The sequence below is a fragment of the Salmo salar genome, chromosome ssa09 (genome assembly GCF_905237065.1).
Source record: "Salmo salar chromosome ssa09, Ssal_v3.1, whole genome shotgun sequence".
In the NCBI taxonomy this organism is placed as follows: domain Eukaryota; kingdom Metazoa; phylum Chordata; class Actinopteri; order Salmoniformes; family Salmonidae; genus Salmo; species Salmo salar.
In genome coordinates, this window is record NC_059450.1 from 96936014 (window position 1) to 96959323 (window position 23310).

At 48.7% G+C, this 23310-nt stretch overlaps 1 protein-coding gene across 1 annotated transcript in view; it reads right to left on the reverse strand.

Moving 5' to 3' along the window:
* The window catches only part of LOC106591038 (transcriptional regulator ATRX), a 174758-nt gene that overhangs the window by 27387 nt on the left and 124061 nt on the right, over positions 1-23310 (reverse strand). The window contains 1 exon segment of the mRNA XM_045724998.1: positions 1703-1852. Within this exon segment, the coding sequence (XP_045580954.1) occupies positions 1703-1852 (150 nt within the window).

Here is a 23310-nt window from a genome sequence, read left to right on the forward strand (position 1 = left end):
TTTGTTTTCTTTCCTCTGTTTACCTAAACGGAGATTCCCGGTCGGAATATTATCGCTTTTTTTACGATAAAAATGGCATAAAAATGGATTTTAAACAGCGGTTGACATGCTCGAAGATCGTTAATGGAATATTTAGATTTTTTTGTCACGATGCGCCATGCTCGTAACCCTGATTTACCATTTCGGATAGTGTCTAGAACGCACGCAACAAAACGCCGCTATTTGGATATAACGATGGATTATTTTGGACCAAACCAACATTTGTTATTGAAGTAGCAGTCCTGGGAGTGCATTCTGACGAAGACAACAAAGGTAATCAAACTTTTGTAATAGTAAATCTGACTTTGGTCAGGGCTAAACTTGGTGGGTGTCTAAATGGCTAGCCGTGATGGCTGGGCTATCTACTGAGAATATTGCAAAATGTGCTTTCACCGAAAAGCTATTTTAAAATCGGACACCTCGATTGCACAAAGGAGTTCTGTATCTATAATTCTTAAAATAATTGTTATGTTTTTGTGAACGTTTATCGTGAGTAATTTAGTAAATTGTTAGTAAATTCCCCAGAAGTTTGCGGGGGGTATGCTAGTTCTGAACGTCACATGCTAATGTAAAAAGCTGGTTTTTGATATAAATATGAACTTGATTGAACAAAACATGCATGTATTGTATAACATAATGTCCTAGGATTGTCATCTGATGAAGATCATCAAAGGTTAGTGCTGCATTTAGCTGTCTTCTGGGTTTTTGTGACATTATATGCTAGCTTGAAAAATGGGTGTCTGATTATTTTTGGCTGGGTACTCTGTTGACATAATCTAATGTTTTGCTTTCGTTGTAAAGCCTTTTTGAAATCGGACAGTGTGGTTAGATTAACGAGAGTCTTGTCTTTAAAATGCTGTAAAATAGTCATATGTTTGAGAAATTGAAGTAATAGCATTTCTAAGGTATTTGAAAATCGCGCCACGGGATTCAACTGGCTGTTGCGTAGGTGGGACGAATTCGTCCCGCCTAGCCCAGAGAGGTTAACTGAACTAAATGACTATCTCCCCGTAGCACTCACTTCTGTCATCATGAAGTGCTTTGAGAGACTAGTCAAGGATCATATCACCTCCACCCTACTGGCCACTCTAGACCCACTTCAGTTTGCTTACCGCCCCAATAGATCCACAGACGATGCAATCGCCATCACACTGCCCCATCTGGACAAGAGGAATACCTATGTAAGAATGCTGTTCATTGACTACAGCTCAGCCTTCAACACCATAGTACCCTCCAAACTCATCATCAAGGTCGAGGCCCTGGGTCTCAACCCTGCCCTGTGCAACTGGGACCTGGACTTCCTGATGGGCCCCCCCCCCCCAGGTGGTGAAGGTAGGAAACAACACCTCTAATTCGCTGATCCTCAACACTGGGGCCCCACAAGGGTGCGTTCTCAGCCCCCTCCTGCACACCTCCAACTCAATCATCAAGTTTGCAGACGACACAACAGTAGTGGGCCTGATTACCAACAATGACGAGAGTCTACAGGGAGGAGGTGAGGAACTTGGCAGTGTGGTGTCAAGAAAATAACCTCTCCTTCAAAGTCAACAAAACAAAAGGAGCTGATCATGGACTCTGGAGACAGCAGCGGGAGCACGCCCCTATCGACATCGATGGGACTGCAGTGGAGTTCAAAAGCTTCAAGGTCTGAATGACTGTGTACCTTCTTCTCCGCCTCGTACTCGGCCCAGGCTGCTTTGCGGTCCTCCTCGCTGAGAGCCTCCTCTTCCTTGTGATCCAGCAGGGAGTCATGTTCATGATAGCCCACAATCTGCTCCTTATTGCTGTGGAGCAGCTCAGCTAGGAAGGGGTCCTACAGGAGACAAGTTACAGCACGGTTAGGTTAAGGTTAGGGAGTCATGTTCATGATAGCCCACAATCTGTCCCTTATTGCTGTGGTCCTACAGGAGAGATGGAGCAGTCAGCTAGGACACACACACACACACACACAATGAAATCACAACTCCCAGCTTTTCTTTTTTTTTTCTTTTTTTTTTACACCAATCAAAACCCTAAAAGTGGGAGAAAAATAAAACCTGTTAATATAATCAGAGATGTCAAATAAAATCCAACAGCTGGTTTGAGTGTTCTCCAGAGTGGAACAGCAGACAGCTGGAGGGGGGTTGAGTGTTCTCCAGAGTGGAACAGCAGACAGCTGGAGGGGGGTTAAGTGTTCTCCAGAGTGGAACAGCAGACAGCTGGGGGGGGGGCAGAAATGGACATGTTCAGGGGCGTTCATGAGACTCTTCGGTTTCCGTGGCAACACTGTTATTGAAAACAATACCTGAGTAAAAACGACAAGCTCCAGTCACACAAACATGGTTTAAATCTCTCCCTCTCTCCCACCCTCCAGTCCGACTGTAGAGCCTGGCCCGTCAGTCCCGTACAGCTCCAGTCAGACAGTAGAGCCCGGCCCGTCAGTCCCGTACAGCTCCAGTCAGACAGTAGAGCCCGGCCCGTCAGTCCCGTACAGCTCCAGTCAGACAGTAGAGCCCGGCCCGTCAGTCCCGTACAGCTCCAGTCAGACAGTAGAGCCCGGCCCGTCAGTCCCGTACAGCTCCAGTCAGACAGTAGAGCCCGGCCCGTCAGTCCCGTACAGCTCCAGTCAGACAGTAGAGCCCGGCCCGTCAGTCCCGTACAGCTCCAGTCAGACAGTAGAGCCCGGCCCGTCAGTCCCGTACAGCTCCAGTCAGACAGTAGAGCCCGGCCTGTCAGTCCCGTACACCTGACTGACGGAGGGAAAGAGAGCGGGATGGAGTAATGACACCATCAGGTAGACGGAGGGAGGGAGAGCGGGATAGAGTAATGACACCATCAGAAGAAGAAAAACTACTTGGGGTAAGGAGAAGAGGGTGGGGAGAGAGGTAGCTCATTTGAGAGAGAGAGGTAGCTCATTTGAGAGAGAGAGAGAGGTAGCTCATTTGAGAGAGAGAGAGAGGTAGCTCATTTGAGAGAGAGAGAGGTAGCTCATTTGAGAGAGAGAGAGGTAGCTCATTTGAGGAGAGAGAGAGAGGTAGCTCATTTGAGAGAGAGGTAGCTCATGAGAGAGAAGAGAGAGAGAGGTAGCTCATTTGAGAGAGAGAGAGAGGTAGCTCATTTGAGAGAGAGAGAGAGGTAGCTCATTTGAGAGAGAGAGAGGTAGCTCATTTGAGAGAGAGAGAGAGAGAGGTAGCTCATTTGAGAGAGAGGTAGCTCATGAGAGAGAAGAGAGAGAGAGGTAGCTCATTTGAGAGAGAGAGAGAGGTAGCTCATTTGAGAGAGAGAGAGAGGTAGCTCATGAGAGAGAAGAGAGAGAGAGGTAGCTCATTAGAGAGAGAGAGAGGTAGCTCATTTGAGAGAGAGAGGTAGCTCATGAGAGAGAAAGAGAGGTAGCTCATGAGAGAGAGAAGAGAGAGAGGTAGCTCATGAGAGAGAGAGGTAGCTCATGAGAGAGAGAGAGAGAGAGAGAGGTAGCTCATGAGAGAGAGAAGAGAGAGAGGTAGCTCATGAGAGAGAGAAGAGAGAGAGGTAGCTCATGAGAGAGAGAGGTAGCTCATGAGAGAGAGAGGTAGCTCATGAGAGAGAAAAGAGAGGTAGCTCATGAGAGAGAGGTAGCTCATGAGAGAGAGGTAGCTCATGAGAGAGAGAGAGAGAGAGAGAGGTAGCTCATGAGAGAGAGAGAGAGAGAGGTAGCTCATGAGAGAGAGAGAGAGGTAGCTCATGAGAGAGAGAGATAGCTCATGAGAGAGAGAGGTAGCTCATGAGAGAGAGAGAGAGAGGTAGTTCATGAGAGAGAGAGAAAAGAGAGGTAGCTCATGAGAGAGGTAGCTCATGAGAGAGAGAGCGAGAGAGGTAGCTCATGAGAGAGAGGTAGCTCATGAGAGAGAGAGAGAGGTAGCTCATGAGAGAGAGGTAGCACATGAGAGAGAGAGTGAGAGAGAAGAGAGAGAGAGGTAGCTCATGAGAGAGAGAAGAGAGAAAGAGGTAGCTCATGAGAGAGAGAAGAGAGAGAGGTAGCTCATGAGACAGAGAAGAAGAAAAGAGAGAGAGAGGTAGCTCATGAGAGAGAGAAGAGAGAGGTAGCTTATGAGAGAGGTAGCTCATGAGAGAGAGGAGAGAGAGGTAGCTCATGAGAGAGAGGAGAGAGAGGTAGCTCATGAGAGAGAAAGAGATAGCTCATGAGAGAGAGAGAGAGAGAGAAAGAGATAGCTCATGAGAGAGAGAGAGAGAGAAAGAGATAGCTCATGAGAGAGAGAAAGAGAGAAAGAGGTAGCTCATGAGAGAGAGAGGTAGCTCATGAGAGAGAGAGTGAGAGAGAGAAGAGAGAAAGAGGTAGCTCATGAGAGAGAGAAGAAGCTCATGAGAGAGAGAAGAAGCTCATGAGAGAGAGAAGAGAGAAAGAGGTAGCTCATGAGAGAGAGAAGAGAGAGAGGTAGCTCATGAGACAGAGAAGAAGAGAGAGAGAAGAGAGAAAGAGGTAGCTCATGAGACAGAAGAAGAGAAGAGAGAGAGAGGTAGCTCATGAGAGAGAGAAGAGAGAGAGAGGTAGCTCATGAGAGAGAGAGAGAGAGAGAGGTAGCTCATGAGAGAGAGGAGAGACAGGTAGCTCATGAGAAAGAAAGAGATAGCTCATGAGAGAGAGAGAGGTAGCTCATGAGAGAGAGAGAGGTAGCTCATGAGAGAGAGAGGAGCGAGAGAGAGAGAGGTAGCTCATGAGAGAGAGAGAGAGAGAGAGGGTAGCTCATGAGAGAGAGAGAGAGAGAGAGAAGCTCATGAGAGAGAAAGAGAGGGGAGGTAGCTCATGAGAGAGAGAGAGAGAGAGAGAGATAGCTCATGAGAGAGAGAGAGAGAAAGAGATAGCTCATGAGAGAGAGGAGAGAGAGGTAGCTCATGAGAGAGAGGAGAGAGGGGTAGCTCATGAGAGAGAGAAGAGGGGTAGCTCATGAGAGAGAGAAGAGGGGTAGCTCATGAGAGAGAGAGAGAGAGAGAGAGAGAGGTAGCTCATGAGAGAGAGGTAGCTCATGAAGAAGAGAGAGAGAGAGAGAGAGAGAGGTAGCTCACTAGAGAGAGAGTGAGAGAGAGAGGTAGCTCATGAGAGAGAAAGAGATAGCTCTTGAGAGAGAGAGAAAGAGATAGCTCTTGAGAGAGAGAGAGAAAGAGATAGCTCATGAGAGAGAGAAAGAGATAGCTCATGAGAGAGAGAGAGAGAGAAAGAGGTAGCTCATGAGAGAGAGAGAGAGAGAGAGGTAGCTCATGAGAGAGAGAAGAGAGAGAGAGGTAGCTCATGAGAGAGAGAAGAGAGAGAGGTAGCTCATGAGAGAGAGAGAGAGAGAGAGAGGTAGCTCATGAGAGAGAGAGAAGAGAGAGGTAGCTCATGAGAGAGAGAGAGGTAGCTCATGAGAGAGAGAGAGGTAGCTCATGAGAGAGAGAGAGAGGTAGCTCATGAGAGAGAGAGAGAGAGAGAGGTAGCTCATGAGAGAGGAGAGAGAGGTAGCTCATGAGAGAGAAGAGAGGTAGCTCATGAGAGAGAGAGGTAGCTCATGAGAGAGAGAGGTAGCTCATGAGAGAGAGAGAGAGAGGTAGCTCATGAGAGAGAGAGAGGTAGCTCATGAGAGAGAGAGAGAGAGAGAGAGAGATAGCTCATGAGAGAGAGAGAGAGGGGTAGCTCATGAGAGAGAGAAAGAGAGAGAGGTAGCTCATGAGAGAGAGAGAGAGAGGTAGCTCATGAGAGAGAGAGAGGTAGCTCATGAGAGAGAGAGAAGAGAGAGAGAGAGAGGTAGCTCATGAGAGAGAGAAGAGAGAGAGGTAGCTCATGAGAGAGAGAGGTAGCTCATGAGAGAGAGAAGAGAGAGAGGTAGCTCATGAGAGAGAGAAAGAGGAAGCTCATGAGAGAGAGAGAGAGGAGCTCATGAGAGAGAGAGAGAGAGAGGTAGCTCATGAGAGAGAGAAGAGAGAGAGGTAGCTCATGAGAGAGAGAAAGAGAGAGGAGTAGCTCATGAAAGAGAGAGAGAGGCGTAGCTCATGAGAGAGAGAGAGAAAGAAGAGCTCATGAGAGAGAGAGAGACAGGTAGCTCATGAGAGAGAGGTAGCTCATGAGGAGAGAGAGGTAGCTCATGAGAGAGAGAGAGAGAGAGAGGAGAGAGAGAGAGGTAGCTCATGAGAGAGAGAGGTAGCTCATGAGAGAGAGAAAGAGATAGCTCATGAGAGAGAGAGAGAGAAAGAGATAGCTCATGAGAGAGAGAGAAAGAGATAGCTCATGAGAGAGAGAGAGAGAAAGAGATAGCTCATGAGAGAGAGAGAAAGAGATAGCTCATGAGAGAGAGAGAGAGGTAGCTCATGAGAGAGAAGGAGAGAGAGAGGTAGCTCATGAGAGAGAGAAGAGAGAGGTAGTTCATGAGACAGAGAAGAGAGAGAGGAAGCTCATGAGAGAGAGAAGAGAGAGAGAGGTAGCTCATGAGAGAGAGGAGAGAGAGGTAGCTCATGAGAAGAGAGAGAGGTAGCTCATGAGAGAGAGAGAGAGAGGTAGCTCATGAGAGAGAGAGAGAGAGAGAGAGAGGTAGCTCATGAGAGAGAGAGAGAGGTAGCTCATGAGAGAGAGAGAGGTAGCTCATGAGAGAGAGAGGTAGCTCATGAGAGAGAGAGAGAGAGAGGTAGCTCATGAGAGAGAGAAGAGAGAGGTAGCTCATGAGAGAGAGAAGAGAGAGGTAGCTCATGAGAGAGAGAAGAGAGAGAGGTAGCTCATGAGAGAGAAGAGAGAGAGGTAGCTCATGAGAGAGAGAAGAGAGAGAGGTAGCTCATGAGAGAGAGAAGAGAGAGAGGTAGCTCATGAGAGAGAGAGAGAGGTAGCTCATGAGAGAGAGAGAGAGAGGTAGCTCATGAGAGAGAGAGAGGCAGCCCATGAGAGAGAAGAGGTAGCTCATGAGAGAGAGAGAGGTAGCTCATGAGAGAGAGAGAAGTAGCTCACGAGAGAGAGAGGTAGCTCATGAGAAGAGAGAGAGAGAGAGGTAGCTCATGAGAGAGAGAGAGAGAGAGGTAGCTCATGAGAGAGAGAGAGAGAGGTAGCTCATGAGAGAGAGAGAGAGAGAGGTAGCTCATGAGAGAGAGAAGAGAGAGAGGTAGCTCATGAGAGAGAGAAGAGAGAGAGAGGTAGCTCATGAGAGAGAGAGAGAGAGAGGTAGCTCATGAGAGAGAGAGAGAGAGGTAGCTCATGAGAGAGAGAGAGAGAGAGGTAGCTCATGAGAGAGAGAGAGAGAGAGAGAGAAAGAGATAGCTCATGAGAGAGAGAGAGAGAGAGAGAGGTAGCTCATGAGAGAGAGAGAGAAAGAGATAGCTCATGAGAGAGAGAGAAAGAGGTAGCTCATGAGAGAGAGAGAGAGGTAGCTCATGAGAGAGAGAGAGGTAGCTCATGAGAGAGAGAAAGAGGTAGCTCATGAGAGAGAGAGAGAGAGAGGTAGCTCATGAGAGAGAGAGAGAGAGAGGTAGCTCATGAGAGAGAGAAGAGAGAGAGAGGTAGCTCATGAGAGAGAGAAGAGAGAGAGGTAGCTCATGAGAGAGAGAGAGAGAGAGGTAGCTCATGAGAGAGAGAAGAGAGAGAGAGGTAGCTCATGAGAGAGAGAGAGAGAGAGGTAGCTCATGAGAGAGAGAGAGGTAGCTCATGAGAGAGAGAGAGGTAGCTCATGAGAGAGAGAGAGGTAGCTCATGAGAGAGAGAGAGAGAGAGGTAGCTCATAGAGAGAGAGGAGCAGAGAGAGAGAGAGAGAGAGAGGTAGCTCATGAGAGAGAGAGAGAGGTAGCTCATGAGAGAGAGAGAGAGAGATAGCTCATGAGAGAGAGAGAGAGAGGTAGCTCATGAGAGAGAGAGAGAGAGATAGCTCATGAGAGAGAGAGAGAGAGGTAGCTCATGAGAGAGAGGAGGGAGCTCATGAGAGAGAGAGAGAGAGGTAGCTCATGAGAGAGAGAGGTAGCTCAGAGAGAGAGAGAGAGGTAGCTCATGAGAGAGAAAGGAGAGAGAGGTAGCTCATGAGAGAGAGAAGAGAGAGAGGTAGCTCATGAGAGAGAGAGAGAGAGAGGTAGCTCATGAGAGAGAGAGAGAGAGAGGTAGCTCATGAGAGAGAGAGGAAGCTCATGAGAGAGAGAGAGAGAGGAGCTCATGAGAGAGAGAGAGAGAGAGGTAGCTCATGAAGAGAGAGAAGAGAGAGAGAGGTAGCTCATGAGAGAGAGAAGAGAGAGAGGTAGCTCATGAGAGAGAGAGAGAGGTAGCTCATGAGAGAGAGAGAGAGAGGTAGCTCATGAGAGAGAGAGAGGTAGCTCATGAGAGAGAGAAGAGAGAGAGGTAGCTCATGAGAGAGAGAGAGAGGTAGCTCATAGAGAGAGAGAGAGGTAGCTCATGAGAGAGAGAGAGGTAGCCCAGAGAGAGAGAGGTAGCTCATGAGAGAGAGAAGAGAGAAAGAGATAGCTCATGAGAGAGAGAGAAAGAGGTAGCTCATGAGAGAGAGAAGCTCATGAGAGAGAGAAGAGAGAGAGGTAGCTCATGAGAGAGAGAGAAGAGAGGGAGAGGTAGCTAATGAGAGAGAGAGAAGAGAGGGAGAGGTAGCTAATGAGAGAGAGAAGAGAGAGAGAGGTAGCTCATGAGACAGAGGTAGCTCATGAGAGAGAGAAGAGAGAGAGGTAGCTCATGAGAGAGAGGTAACTCATGAGAGAGAGGAGAGAGAGGTAGCTCATGAGAGAGAAAGAGATAGCTCATGAGAGAGAGAGAGAGAAAGAGATAGCTCATGAGAGAGAGAGGTAGCTCATGAGAGAGAGAGAGGTAGCTCATGAGAGAGAGAGTGAGAGAGAGAAGAGAGAAAGAGATAGCTCATGAGAGAGAGAGAAAGAGGTAGCTCATGAGAGAGAGAAGCTCATGAGAGAGGTAGCTCATGAGACAGAGAAGAGAAGAGAGAGAGGTAGCTCATGAGAGAGAGAAGAGAGAGAGAGGTAGCTCATGAGAGAGAGGTAGCTCATGAGAGAGAGCAGAGAGAGGTAGCTCATGAGAGAGAGGAGAGAGGGGTAGCTCATGAGAGAGAGAAGAGAGAGAGGTAGCTCATGAGAAAGAGGTAGCTCATGAGAGAGAGGTAGCTCATGAGAGAGAGAGAGGAGAGAGAGAGGTAGCTCATGAGAGAGAAAGAGATAGCTCATGAGAGAGAAAGAGATAGCTCATGAGAGAGAGAGAGAGAAAGAGATAGCTCATGAGAGAGAGAGAGAGAAAGAGATAGCTCATGAGAGAGAGAGAGAGAGAGAGATAGCTCATGAGAGAGAGAGAGAGAGAGATAGCTCATGAGAGAGAGAGAGAAAGAGATAGCTCATGAGAGAGAGAGAAAGAGATAGCTCATGAGAGAGAGAGAAGGTAGCTCATGAGAGAGAGAGGTAGCTCATGAGAGAGAGAGGAGAGAGAGAGGTAGCTCATGAGAGAGAGAAGAGAGGGAGAGGTAGCTCATGAGAGAGAGAAGAGAGAGAGGTAGCTCATGAGAGAGAGGTAGCTCATGAGAGAGAGAGAGGTAGCTCATGAGAGAGAGAGAGGTAGCTCATGAGAGAGAGAGAGGTAGCTCATGAGAGAGAGAGAGGTAGCTCATGAGAGAGAGAGAGAGAGAGAGAGGTAGCTCATGAGAGAGAGAGAGGTAGCTCATGAGAGAGAGAGGTAGCTCATGAGAGAGAGAAGAGAGAGAGAGGTAGCTCATGAGAGAGAGAAGAGAGAGGTAGCTCATGAGAGAGAGAGAGAGAGAGGTAGCTCATGAGAGAGAGAGAGAGAGGTAGCTCATGAGAGAGAGAAGAGAGAGAGAGGTAGCTCATGAGAGAGAGAGGTAGCTCATGAGAGAGAGGTAGCTCATGAGAGAGAGGTAGCTCATGAGAGAGAGAGAGGTAGCTCATGAGAGAGAGAGAGAGAGGTAGCTCATGAGAGAGAGAGAGAGGTAGCTCATGAGAGAGGTAGCTCATGAGAGAGAGAGAGAGGTAGCTCATGAGAGAGAGAGAGGTAGCTCATGAGAGAGAGAGGTAGCTCATGAGAGAGAGAAGAGAGAGAGAGGTAGCTCATGAGAGAGAGAAGAGAGAGGTAGCTCATGAGAGAGAGAGAGAGAGGTAGCTCATGAGAAAGAGAAGAGAGAGAGGTAGCTCATGAGAGAGGAGAGAGAGAGGTAGCTCATGAGAGAGAGAGGTAGCTCATGAGAGAGAGGTAGCTCATGAGAGAGAGAGGTAGCTCATGAGAGAGAGAGGTAGCTCATGAGAGAGAAAGAGATAGCTCATGAGAGAGAGAGAGAGTAGCTCATGAGAGAGAGAGAGAGAAGAGAGAGAGATAGCTCATGAGAGAGAGAGAGAAAGAGATAGCTCATGAGAGAGAGAGAGAGAGGTAGCTCATGAGAGAGAGAGAGAAGAGGTAGCTCATGAGAGAGAGAGAGGTAGCTCATGGAGAGAGAGAGAAAGAGGTAGCTCATGAGAGAGAGAGAGAAAGAGGTAGCTCATGAGAGAGAGAAGAGAGAGAGGTAGCTCATGAGAGAGAGGAGAGAGAGAGGTAGCTCATGAGAGAGAGAAGAGAGAGAGAGGTAGCTCATGAGAGAGAAGAGAGAGAGGTAGCTCATGAGAGAGAGAAAGAGAGAGAGGTAGCTCATGAGAGAGAGGAGAGAGAGAGGTAGCTCATGAGAGAGAGAGAGAGGTAGCTCATGAGAGAGAGAGAGGTAGCTCATGAGAGAGAGGTAGCTCATGAGAGAGAGAGAGAGAGGTAGCTCATGAGAGAGAGAGAGGTAGCTCAGAGAGAGAGAGAGAGAGGTAGCTCATGAGAGAGAGAGTGAGAGGTAGCTCATGAGAGAGAGAGAGATAGCTCATGAGAGAGAGAGAGAAAGAGATAGCTCATGAGAGAGAGAGAGAAAGAGATAGCTCATGAGAGAGAGAGAGAAAGAGATAGCTCATGAGAGAGAGAGAGAAAGAGGTAGCTCATGAGAGAGAGAGAGAGAGGTAGCTCATGAGAGAGAGGTAGCTCATGAGAGAGAGAGAGAGAGGTAGCTCATGAGAGAGAGAGAGAGAGGTAGCTCATGAGAGAGAGAGAGAGAGGTAGCTCATGAGAGAGAGGTAGCTCATGAGAGAGAGAAGAGAGAGAGGTAGCTCATGAGAGAGAGAAGAGGTAGCCCAAGAGAGAGAGATAGCTCAAGAGAGAGAGAAGAGAGAGAGGTAGCTCAAGAGAGAGAGAGAGAGAGAGAGGTAGCTCATGAGAGAGAGAGAGAGAGAGAGGTAGCTCATGAGAGAGAGGAGAGAGAGGTAGCTCATGAGAGAGAAGAGAGAGAGAGGTAGCTCATGAGAGAGAGAAGAGAGAGAGGTAGCTCATGAGAGAGAGAGAGAGGTAGCTCATGAGAGAGAGAGAGAGGTAGCTCATGAGAGAGAGAGAGAGAGGTAGCTCATGAGAGAGAGAGGTAGCTCATGAGAGAGAGAGAGAGAGAGAAGAGAGAAAGAGATAGCTCATGAGAGAGAGAGAAAGAGGTAGCTCATGAGAGAGAGAAGCTCATGAGAGAGAGAGAGAGAGAGGTAGCTCATGAGAGAGAGAGAAGAGAGGAGAGGTAGCTCATGAGAGAGAGAAGAGAGGAGAGGTAGCTCATGAGAGAGAGAGAGAGAGAGGTAGCTCATGAGAGAGAGGAAGCTCATGAGAGAGAGAAGAGAGAGAGGTAGCTCATGAGAGAGAGGTAACTCATGAGAGAGAGGAGAGAGAGGTAGCTCATGAGAGAGAAAGAGATAGCTCATGAGAGAGAGAGAGAGAGAGAGATAGCTCATGAGAGAGAGAGGTAGCTCATGAGAGAGAGAGAGGTAGCTCATGAGAGAGAGAGAGAGAGAGAAGAGAGAAGAGATAGCCCATGAGAGAGAGAGAGAGAGGTAGCCCATGAGAGAGAGAAGAGAGAGGTAGCTCATGAGACAGAGAAGAGAAGAGAGAGAGGTAGCTCATGAGGAGAGAGAGAGAGAGAGAGGTAGCTCATGAGAGAGAGGAGAGAGAGGTAGCTCATGAGAGAGAAGAGAGAGGTAGCTCATGAGAGAGAGAGAGAGAGAGGTAGCTCATGAGAGAGAGAGAGAGAGAGAGGTAGCTCATGAGAGAGAAGAGGAGAGAGAGAGGTAGCTCATGAGAGAGAGAGAGATAGCTCATGAGAGAGAGAGAGAGATAGCTCATGAGAGAGAGAGAGAGAGAAGAGATAGCCCATGAGAGAGAGAGAAAGAGATAGCCCATGAGAGAGAGAGAGAGAAAGAGATAGCTCATGAGAGAGGAGAGAGAAAGAGATAGCTCATGAGAGAGAGAGAGAGAGCTAGAGAGAGAGAGAGGTAGCTCATGAGAGAGAGAGGAAAGAGAGAGAGGTAGCTCATGAGAGAGAGAAGAGAGGGAGAGGTAGCTCATGAGAGAGAGGAGAGAGAGAGGTAGCTCATGAGAGAGAGGAGAGAGAGAGGTAGCTCATGAGAGAGAGAGGTAGCTCATAGAGAGAGAGAGGTAGCTCATGAGAGAGAGAGAGAGGAGCCCATGGAGAGAGAGAGGTAGCCCATGAGAGAGAGAGAGAGGTAGCTCATGAGAGAGAGAGAGAGGTAGCTCATGAGAGAGAGAGAGAGGTAGAGAGAGAGGTAGCTCATGAGAGAGAGAGAGAGGTAGCTCATGAGAGAGAGAGAGGTAGCTCATGAGAGAGAGAGGTAGCTCATGAGAGAGAGAAGAGAGAGAGGTAGCTCATGAGAGAGAGAAGAGAGAGGTAGCTCATGAGAGAGAGAAGAGAGGTAGCTCATGAGAAAGAGAAGAGAGAGAGGTAGCTCATGAGAGAGAGAAGAGAGAGAGGTAGCTCATGAGAGAGGAGAGAGAGAGGTAGCTCATGAGAGAGAGGTAGCTCATGAGAGAGAAAGAGATAGCTCATGAGAGAGAGAGAGAGAAAGAGATAGCTCATGAGAGAGAGAGAGAGAGAGAGAAAGAGATAGCTCATGAGAGAGAGAGAGAGAGAGAGAAAGAGATAGCTCATGAGAGAGAGAGAGAAAGCTCATGAGAGAGAGAGATAGCTCATGAGAGGAGAGAGAGAAAGAGATAGCTCATGAGAGAGAGAGAGAAAGAGGTAGCTCATGAGAGAGAGAGAAAGAGGTAGCTCATGAGAGAGAGAAAGAGGTAGCTCATGAGAGAGAGAGAGAAAGAGGTAGCTCATGAGAGAGAGAAGAGAGAGAGAGGTAGCTCATGAGAGAGAGAAGAGAGAGAGGTAGCTCATGAGAGAGAGAAGAGAGAGAGAGGTAGCTCATGAGAGAGAGAGAGAGAGAGAGGTAGCTCATGAGAGAGAGAGAGAGGTAGCTCATGAGAGAGAGAGAGAGAGGTAGCTCATGAGAGAGAGAGAGAGAGGTAGCTCATGAGAGAGAGGTAGCTCATGAGAGAGAGAGAGAGAGAGGTAGCTCATGAGAGAGAGAGAGAGAGGTAGCTCATGAGAGAGAAAGAGATAGCTCAGAGAGAGAGAGAGAAAGAGATAGCTCATGAGAGAGAGAGAGAAAGAGATAGCTCATGAGAGAGAGAAAGAGGTAGCTCATGAGAGAGAGAGAGGAGAGAGGTAGCTCATAGAGAGAGAGGTAGCCCATGAGAGAGAGAGAGGTAGCTCATGAGAGGAGAAGAGAGAGGTAGCTCATGAGAGAGAGAGAGAGGTAGCTCATGAGAGAGAGAAGAGAGAGGTAGCTCATGAGAGAGAGAGAGGTAGCTCATGAGAGAGAGAAGCTCATGAGAGAGAGAAGAGAGAGAGGTAGCTCATGAGACAGAGAAGAGAAGAGAGAGAGAGGTAGCTCATGAGAGAGAGAAGAGAGAGAGAGGTAGCTCATGAGAGAGAGGAGAGAGAGGTAGCTCATGAGAGAGAGAGAGGAAGCTCATGAGAGAGAGGAGAGGGGTAGCTCATGAGAGAGAGAAGAGAGAGAGGTAGCTCATGAGAGAGAGGTAGCTCATGAGAAGAGGAAGAGAGAGGTAGCTCATGAGAGAGAGAGAGAGAGAGGTAGCTCATGAGAGAGAGAGAGAGAGAGAGAGAGAGAGAGAGAGAGGAGAGAGAGGTAGCTCATGAGAGAGAAAGAGATAGCTCATGAGAGAGAGAGAGAAAGAGATAGCTCATGAGAGAGAAAGAGATAGCTCATGAGAGAGAGAGAGGAGAGATAGCATGAGAGAGAGAGAGAGAAAGAGATAGCTCATGAGAGAGAGAGAGAGAGAGATAGCTCATGAGAGAGAGAGAGAAAGAGATAGCTCATGAGAGAGAAAGAGATAGCTCATGAGAGAGAGAGAAAGAGATAGCTCATGGAGAGAGAGAAAGAGGTAGCTCATGAGAGAGAGAGAGAGAGAGGTAGCTCATGAGAGAGAGAGGTAGCTCATGAGAGAGAGAGGTAGCTCATGAGAGAGAGAGGTAGCAAGAGAGAGGGAGAGGTAGCTCATGAGAGAGAGAAGAGAGAGAGAGGTAGCTCATGAGAGAGAGAGGAGAGAGGTAGCTCATGAGAGAGAGAGAGGTAGCTCATGAGAGAGAGAGAGGTAGCTCATGAGAGAGAGAGAGAGAGGTAGCTCATGAGAGAGAGAGAGAGAGGTAGCTCATGAGAGAGAGAGAGAGAGAGAGAGGTAGCTCATGGAGAGAGAGAGAGGTAGCTCATGAGAGAGAGAGAGGTAGCTCATGAGAGAGAGAGAGGTAGCTCATGAGAGAGAGAGAGAGATAGCTCATGAGAGAGAGAGAGAGAGAGAGATAGATCATGAGAGAGAGAGAGAGAGAGAGAGAGAGAGAGAGGTAGCTCATGGAGAGAGAGAGAGAGATAGCTCATGAGAGAGAGAGAGAGAGAGAAGATAGCTCAGAGAGAGAGAAGAGAGAGAAAGAGATAGCTCATGAGAGAGAGAGAGAGAGGTAGCTCATGAGAGAGAGGAGAGGAAGCTCATGAGAGAGAGAGAGAAAGAGGTAGCTCATGAGAGAGAGAGAGAAAGAGATAGCTCATGAGAGAGAGAGAGAAGAGAAGAGAGAAGAGAGAGAGGAGCTCATGAGAGAGAGGAGAGAGAGAGAGAGGTAGCTCATGAGAGAGAAGAGAGAGAGAGGTAGCTCATGAGAGAGAGAAGAGAGAGAGAGGTAGCTCATGAGAGAGAGGTAGAGAGAGAGGTAGCTCATGAGAGAGAGAAGAGAGAGAGAGGTAGCCCATGAGAGAGAGAGAGAGAGGTAGCCCATGAGAGAGAGAAAGAGTAGCCATGGAGAGAGGTAGCCCAGAGAGAGAGAGAGGTAGCCCATGAGAGAGAGAGGTAGCCTCAGAGAGAGAGAGGTAGCTCATGAGAGAGAGAGGAGAGAGAGAGATAGCTCATGAGAGAGAGAGAGAGAGAGAGATAGCCCATGAGAGAGAGAGAGAGAGAGAGAGAGAGAGAGAGAGATAGCTCATGAGAGAGAGAGAGAGGACAGCTCATGAGAGAGAGAAGCCAGAGAGAGAGAGGTAGCTCATGAGAGAGAGAAGAGAGAGAGATAGCCCATGAGAGAGAGAGAGAGAGAGGTAGCTCATGAGAGAGAGAGAGAGGTAGCTCATGAGAGAGAGAGAGAAAGAGGTAGCTCATGAGAGAGAAGAGGTAGCTCATGAGAGAGAGAGAGAGAGAGAGGTAGCCCATGAGAGAGAGAAGAGAGAGAGGTAGCTCATGAGAGAGAGAGGAGAGAGAGGTAGCCCATGAGAGAGAGAGAGAGAGGTAGCTCATGAGAGGAGAGAGAGAGGTAGCTCATGAGAGAGAGAGAGAGAGAGGTAGCTCATGAGAGAGAGAGAGAGAGAGAGGTAGCTCATGAGAGAGAGAGGGTAGCTCATGAGAGAGAGAGAGAGGGTAGCTCATGAGAGAGAGGGAGAGAGAGAGAGAGAGGTAGCTCATGGAGAGAGAGGTAGCTCATGAGAGAGAGAGAGAGGATAGCTCATGAGAGAGAGAGAAAGAGGCAGCCCATGAGAGAGAGAAGAGGAAGCCAGAGAGAGAGGAGCCAGAGAGAGAGGCAGCTCATGAGAGAGAGGTAGAGAGAGAGAGGTAGCTCATGAGAGAGAGAAGAGAGAGAGGTAGCTCATGAGAGAGAGAAGAGAGAGGTAGCTCAGGAGAGAGAGAGAGGTAGCTCATGAGAGAGAGAAGAGAGAGAGAGAGAGAGAGGTAGCTCATGAGAGAGAGAGAGAGAGGTAGCCCATGAGACAGAGAGAGAGAGAGAGGTAGCTCATGAGAGAGAGAGAGAGAGAGGTAGCTCAGGAGAGAGAGGAGAGAGAGGTAGCTCAGGAGAGAGAGAGAGAGAGGTAGCTCATGAGAGAGAGGAGAGAGGGTAGCTCATGAGAGAGAGAGAGAGAGAGGTAGCTCATGAGAGAGAGGTAGCTCATGAGAAGAGAGAGAGAGGTAGCTCATGAGAGAGAGAGAGAGAGAGAGAGGTAGCTCATGAGAGAGAGAGAAGAGAGAGAGAAGAGGAGAGATAGCTCATGAGAGAGAAAGAGATAGCCCATGAGAGAGAGGAAGAGATAGCCCATGAGAGAGAGGAGAAAGAGATCGCTCATGAGAGAGAAAGAGATAGCTCATGAGAGAGAGAGAGAGAGAGAGAAAGAGGTAGCTCATGAGAGAGAGAGAGAGAGAGGTAGCTCATGAGAGAGAGAGAGAGAGGTAGCTCATGAGAGAGAGAGAGAGAGGTAGCTCATGGAGAGAGGTAGCTCATGAGAGAGAGAGAGAGAGAGGTAGCTCATGAGGGAGAGAGAGGTAGCTCATGAGAGAGGAAGAGAGAGAGGTAGCTCATAGAGAGAGAGAGAGAGGTAGCTCATGAGAGAGAGAGAGGTAGCTCATGAGAGAGAGAAGCTCATGAGAGAGAGAAGAGACAGAGGTAGCTCATGAGAGAGAGAAGAGAGAGAGGTAGCTCATGAGAGAGAGAAGAGAGAGAGAGGTAGCTCATGAGAGAGAGAAGAGAGAGAGAGGTAGCTCATGAGAGAGAGGAGAGAGAGGTAGCTCATGAGAGAGAGAGGTAGCTCAGGAGAGAGAGAGAGGTAGCTCAAGAGAGAGAGAAGAGAGAGAGGTAGCTCATGGAGAGAGAGGTAGCTCATGAGAGAGAGAGGTAGCTCAGAGAGAGAGGTAGCCCATGAGAGAGAGAGAGAGAGAGGTAGCTCATGAGAGAGAGAGAGAGAGAGTAGAGAGAGAGAGAGAGAGAGATAGCTCATGAGAGAGAAAGAGATAGCTCATGAGAGAGAGAGAGAGAGATAGCTCATGAGAGAGAGAGAGAGAGATAGCTCATGAGAGAGAGAGGTAGCTCATGAGAGAGAGAAAGAGAGAGAGGTAGCCCATGAGAGAGAAGAGAGAGAGGTAGCTCATGAGAGAAGAGAGAGAGGTAGCTCATGAGAGAGAGAGAGAGAGAGGCAGCTCATGAGAGAGAGAGAGAGAGGTAGCTCATGAGAGAGAGGAGAGAGAGGTAGCCCATGAGAGAGAGGAGAGAGTAGCCGAGAGAGAGAGAGAGAGAGGTAGCTCATGAGAGAGAGAGAGAGAGAGAGGTAGCTCATGAGAGAGAGAGAGATAGCTCATGAGAGAGAAAGAGATAGCTCATGAGAGAGAGAGAGAGAGAAAGAGATAGCTCATGAGAGAGAGAAGAGAGATAGCCCATGAGAGAGAGAGAGAGAAAGAGATAGCCCATGAGAGAGAGAGAGAGAAAGAGATAGCTCATGAGAGAGAGAGAGAGTAGCCCATGAGAGAGAGAAAGAGATAGCCCATGAGAGAGAGAGAGAGGTAGCTCATGAGAGAGAGAAAGAGGTAGCCCATGAGAGAGAGAGGAAGCCAGAGAGAGAGATAGCTCATGAGAGAGAGAGAGAGAGAGGTAGCTCATGAGAGAGAGAGAGAGAGAGAGGTAGCTCATGAGAGAGAGGAGGAGAGAGAGAGGTAGCTCATGAGAGAGAGAGAGGTAGCCCATGAGAGAGAGAGAGGCAGCTCATAGGAGAGAGAGGTAGCTCATGAGAGAGAGAGAGAGGTAGCTCATGAGAGAGAGAGAGGTAGCTCATAAGGAGAGAGAGAGAGAGGTAGCTCATGAGAGAGAGAGGTAGCTCATGAGAGAGAGAGGTAGCTCATGAGAGAGAGAAGAGAGAGAGAGGTAGCTCATGAGAGAGAGAAGAGAGAGGTAGCTCATGAGAGAGAGAAGAGAGAGGTAGCTCATGAGAGAGAGAGAGAGAGAGGTAGCTCATGAGAGAGAGAAGAGAGAGAGGTAGCCCAGAGAGAGAGGTAGCTCATGAGAGAGAGGTAGCTCATGAGAGAGAGGTAGCTCATGAGAGAGAAAGAGATAGCTCATGAGAGAGAGAGAGAGAAAGAGATAGCTCATGAGAGAGAGAGAGAGAGAGAGAAAGAGATAGCTCATGAGAGAGAGAGAGAGAGAGAGAGAGAGAAAGAGATAGCTCATGAGAGAGAGAGAGAAGCTCAGAGAGAGAGATAGCCCAGAGAAGAGAGAGAGAGATAGCCCATGAGAGAGAGAGAGAGAGGTAGCCCATGAGAGAGAGAGAGAGAGGTAGCTCAGAGAGAGAGAGAAAGAGGTAGCTCATGAGAGAGAGAGAAAGAGGTAGCTCATGAGAGAGAGAGAGAAAGAGGTAGCTCATGAGAGAGAGAAGAGAGAGAGGTAGCTCATGAGAGAGAGAAGAGAGAGAGGTAGCTCATGAGAGAGAGAGAGAGAGAGGTAGCTCATGAGAGAGAGGAGAGAGGTAGCTCATGAGAGAGAGAAGAAGAGAGAGGTAGCTCATGAGAGAGAGAGAGAGAGGTAGCCCATGAGAGAGAGAGAGAGGTAGCCCATGAGAGAGAGAAGAGGGGTAGCTCATGAGAGAGAGAGAAGAGAGAGAGAGGTAGCTCATGAGAGAGAGGTAGCCCATGAGAGAGAGAGAGAGGTAGCCCATGAGAGAGAGAGAGAGGCAGCCCATGAGAGAGAAAGAGATAGCTCATGAGAGAGAGAGAGAGAAGCCCATGAGAGAGAGAGAAGAGATAGTCATGAGAGAGAGAGAGAAAGAGATAGCTCATGAGAGAGAGAGGGAAAGAGATAGCTCATGAGAGAGAGAGAGAGAAAGAGATAGCTCATGAGAGAGAGAGAGAAAGAGATAGCTCATGAGAGAGAGAGAGAAAGAGATAGCTCATGAGAGAGAAAGAGACAGCTCATGAGAGAGAGAGAAAGAGGTAGCTCATGAGAGAGAGAGAGAGGTAGCTCATGAGAGAGAGAGAGAGAGAGGTAGCTCATGAGAGAGAGAGGTAGCTCATGAGAGAGAGAGGTAGCTCATGAGAGAGAGAGGTAGCTCATGAGAGAGAAGAGAGAGAGGTAGCTCATGAGAGAAGAGGAGAGGTAGCTCATGAGAGAGAGGTAGCTCAGAGAGAGAGAGAGGCAGCCAAGAGAGAGAGAGAGGTAGCTCATGAGAGAGAGAAGAGGTAGCTCATGAGAGAGAGAGAGAGAGAGAGGTAGCTCATGAGAGAGAGAAGAGAGAGAGGTAGCTCATGAGAGAGAGAGAGAGGTAGCTCATGAGAGAGAGAGAGGTAGCTCATGAGAGAGAAAGAGATAGCTCATGAGAGAGAGAGAGGAGATAGATCATGAGAGAGAGAGAGAGAGAGAGAGAGAGAGAAAGAGATAGCTCATGAGAGAGAGAGAGAGAGATAGCTCATGAGAGAGAGAAGCTCATGAGAGAGAGATAGCTCATGAGAGAGAGAGAGAGAAAGAGATAGCTCATGAGAGAGAGAGAGAAAGAGGTAGCTCATGAGAGAGAGAGAAAGAGGTAGCTCATGAGAGAGAGAGAGAGAGAGGTAGCTCATGAGAGAGAGAGAGAAAGAGGTAGCCCAGGAGAGAGAGAGAGGTAGCTCATAGAGAGAGAGAGAGAGGTAGCTCATGAGAGAGAGGAGCCCAGAGAGAGAGAGAGGTAGCTCATGAGAGAGAGAGAGAGAGAGGTAGCTCATGAGAGAGAGAGAGAGAGAGGTAGCTCATGAGAGAGAGAGGTAGCCCATGAGAGAGAGAGAGGTAGCTCAAGACGAGAGAGAGAGAGAGGAGCCCATGAGAGAGAGAGAGAGAGGTAGCTCATGAGAGAGGGAGCCAGAGAGAGAGAGAGGTAGCTCATGAGAGAGAGAGAGAGGTAGCTCATGAGAGAGAGAGGCAGCCATGAGAGAGAGAGGTAGCTCATGAGAGAGAGAGAGGCAGCCAGAGAGAGAAAGAGATAGCTCATGAGAGAGAGAGAGAGAGAGAGATAGATCATGAGAGAGAGAGAGAGAGAGAGAGAGAGAAAGAGATAGCTCATAGAGAGAGAGAGAGATAGCCCATGAGAGAGAGATAGCGAGAGAGAGATAGCTCATGAGAGAGAGAGAGAGAGATAGCCCATGAGAGAGAGAGAGAAAGAGGTAGCCCATGAGAGAGAGAGAAAGAGGTAGCCCATGAGAGAGAGAGAGAGGAAGCCCATGAGAGAGAGAGAGAAGCTCAGAGAGAGAGAGGAAAGAGGTAGCTCATGAGAGAGAGAAGAGAGAGAGGTAGCTCATGAGAGAGAGAGGAGAGAGAGGTAGCTCATGAGAGAGAGGAGAGAGAGAGGTAGCTCATGAGAGAGAGAGAGAGAGGTAGCCCATGAGAGAGAGAAGAGAGAGAGGTAGCTCATGAGAGGAGAGAGAGAGGTAGCTCATGAGAGAGAGAGAGAGAGGTAGCTCATGAGAGAGAGAGAGAGGCAGCCCAGAGAGAGGAAGCTCATGAGAGAGAGAGAGAGGAAGCTCATGGAGAGAGGGAGAGAGAGAGAGAGAGGTAGCTCATGAGAGAGAGAGAGGTAGCTCATGAGAGAGAGAGAGGTAGCTCATGAGAGAGAGGCAGCCCAGAGAGAGAGGTAGCCCAAGAGAGAGAGGCAGCCAGAGAGAGAGAGAGAGAGAGGTAGCTCATGAGAGAGAGAGAAGAGATAGCCCATGAGAGAGAGAGAGGTAGCTCATGAGAGAGAGAGCCCAGAGAGAGAAAGAGAGAGGTAGCCCATGAGAGAGAGGAGAGAGAGGTAGCTCATGAGAGAGAAGAGAAGAGAGAGAGAGGTAGCTCATGAGAGAGGAAGAGAGAGAGAGGTAGCCCATGAGAGAGAGGAGAGAGAGGTAGCTCATGAGAGAGAGAGAGAGAGGTAGCCCATGAGAGAGAGGAGAGAGGGGTAGCTCATGAGAGAGAGAGAGAGAGGTAGCTCATGAGAGAGAGGAGAGAGGTAGCTCATGAGAGAGAGGTAGCTCGAGAGAGAGGGAGAGAGAGAGGTAGCTCATGAGAGAGAGAGGAGAGGAGAGAGAGGGAGAGAGAGAGCTAGCTCATGAGAGAGAAAGAGATAGCCCACGAGAGAGAGAGAGAAAGAGATAGCCCATGAGAGAGAGAGAGAAAGAGATAGCCCATGAGAGAGAGAGAAAGAGATAGCCCATGAGAGAGAGAGAGAGAGAGAGAGAGAGGTAGCTCATGAGAGAAGAGGTAGCGAGAGAGAGAGGTAGCTCATGAGAGAGAGAAGAGGGAGAGGTAGCTCATGAGAGAGAGAGAGAGAGAGGTAGCTCATGAGAGAGAGAAGAGGTAGCCCATGAGAGAGAGAGAGAGAGAGGTAGCCCATGAGAGAGAGGAGCAGAGAGAGAGGTAGCTCATGAGAGAGAGAGAGAGAGGTAGCCCATTAGAGAGAGAAGAGAGAGGTAGCTCATGAGAGAGAGAGGGCAGAGAGAGAGAAGCTCATGAGAGAGAGAAGAGAAGAGGTAGCTCATGAGAGAGAGAAGAGAGAGAGGTAGCTCATGAGAGAGAGAGAGAGAGAGGTAGCTCATGAGAGAGAGAGAGAGAGAGGTAGCTCATGAGAGAGAGGAGAGAGAGGTAGCTCAAGAGAGAGAGAGAGAGAGGTAGCTCATGAGAGAGAGGAGAGAGGGGTAGCCCATGAGAGAGAGAGAGAGAGAGGTAGCTCATGAGAGAGAGGTAGCTCATGAGAAAGAGGTAGCTCATGAGAGAGAGGTAGCTCATGAGAGAGAGAGAGAGAGAGAGAGAGGTAGCTCATGAGAGAGAGAGAGAGAGAGAGAGAGAGAGAGGAGAGAAGAGCCCATGAGAGAGAAAGAGATAGCCCATGAGAGAGAGAGAAAGAGATAGCTCATGAGAGAGAGAGAGAAAGAGATAGCTCATGAGAGAGAGAGAAAGAGATAGCTCATGAGAGAGAGAGAGAGAGAGAGAGAAAGAGGTAGCTCATGAGAGAGAAAGAGGTAGCTACTGAGAGAGAGAGGTAGCTCATGAGAGAGAGAAGAGAGAGAGGCAGCTCATGAGAGAGAGAAGAAGGGAGAGGTAGCCCATGAGAGAGAGGAGAGAGAGGTAGCTCATGAGAGAGAGAGAGAGAGGTAGCTCATGAGAGAGAGAGAGAGAGGTAGCCAGAGAGAGGCAGAGAGAGGTAGCTCATGAGAGAGAGAGAGAGAGGTAGCTCATGAGAGAGAGAGAGAGAGGTAGCTCATGAGAGAGAGAAGAGAGAGAGGTAGCCCATGAGAGAGAGGTAGCCATGAGAAAGAGGTAGCTCATGAGAGAGAGAGGTAGCTCATGAGAGAGAGAGAGGGGAGAGAGAGAGAGAGAGGTAGCCCATGAGAGAGAGAGAGAGAGGTAGCCCATGAGAGAGAGAGAGAGAGAGGTAGCTCATGAGAGAGAGGAGCGAGAGAGAGGCAGCTCAAGAGAGAGAGAGAGGTAGCCCAGAGAGAGAAAGAGATAGCTCATGAGAGAGAAAGAGATAGCTCATGAGAGAGAGAGAGAGAGAAAGAGATAGCTCATGAGAGAGAGAGAGAGAGAGAAAGAGATAGCTCATGAGAGAGAGAGAGAGAAAGAGATAGCTCATGAGAGAGAGAGAGAGAAAGAGATAGCTCATGAGAGAGAGAGAAAGAGATAGCTCATGAGAGAGAGAGAAAGAGATAGCTCATGAGAGAGAGAGAAAGAGATAGCTCATGAGAGAGAGAAAGAGGTAGCTCATGAGAGAGAGAGGTAGCTCATGAGAGAGAGATAGCTCATGAGAGAGAGAAGAGAGGGAGAGGTAGCTCATGAGAGAGAGAAGAGAGAGAGAGGTAGCTCATGAGAGAGAGGTAGCTCATGAGAGAGAGAGGTAGCTCATGAGAGAGAGAGAGGTAGCTCATGAGAGAGAGAGAGGCAGCCCATGAGCGAGAGAGAGGCAGCCCAGAGAGAGAGAGAGAGGTAGCTCATGAGAGAGAGAGAGAGAGGTAGCTCATGAGAGAGGTAGCTCATGAGAGAGAGAGAGAGGTAGCTCATGAGAGAGAGAGAGGTAGCTCATGAGAGAGAGAGGTAGCTCATGAGAGAGAGAGAGAGAGAGAGGTAGCCCATGAGAGAGAGGA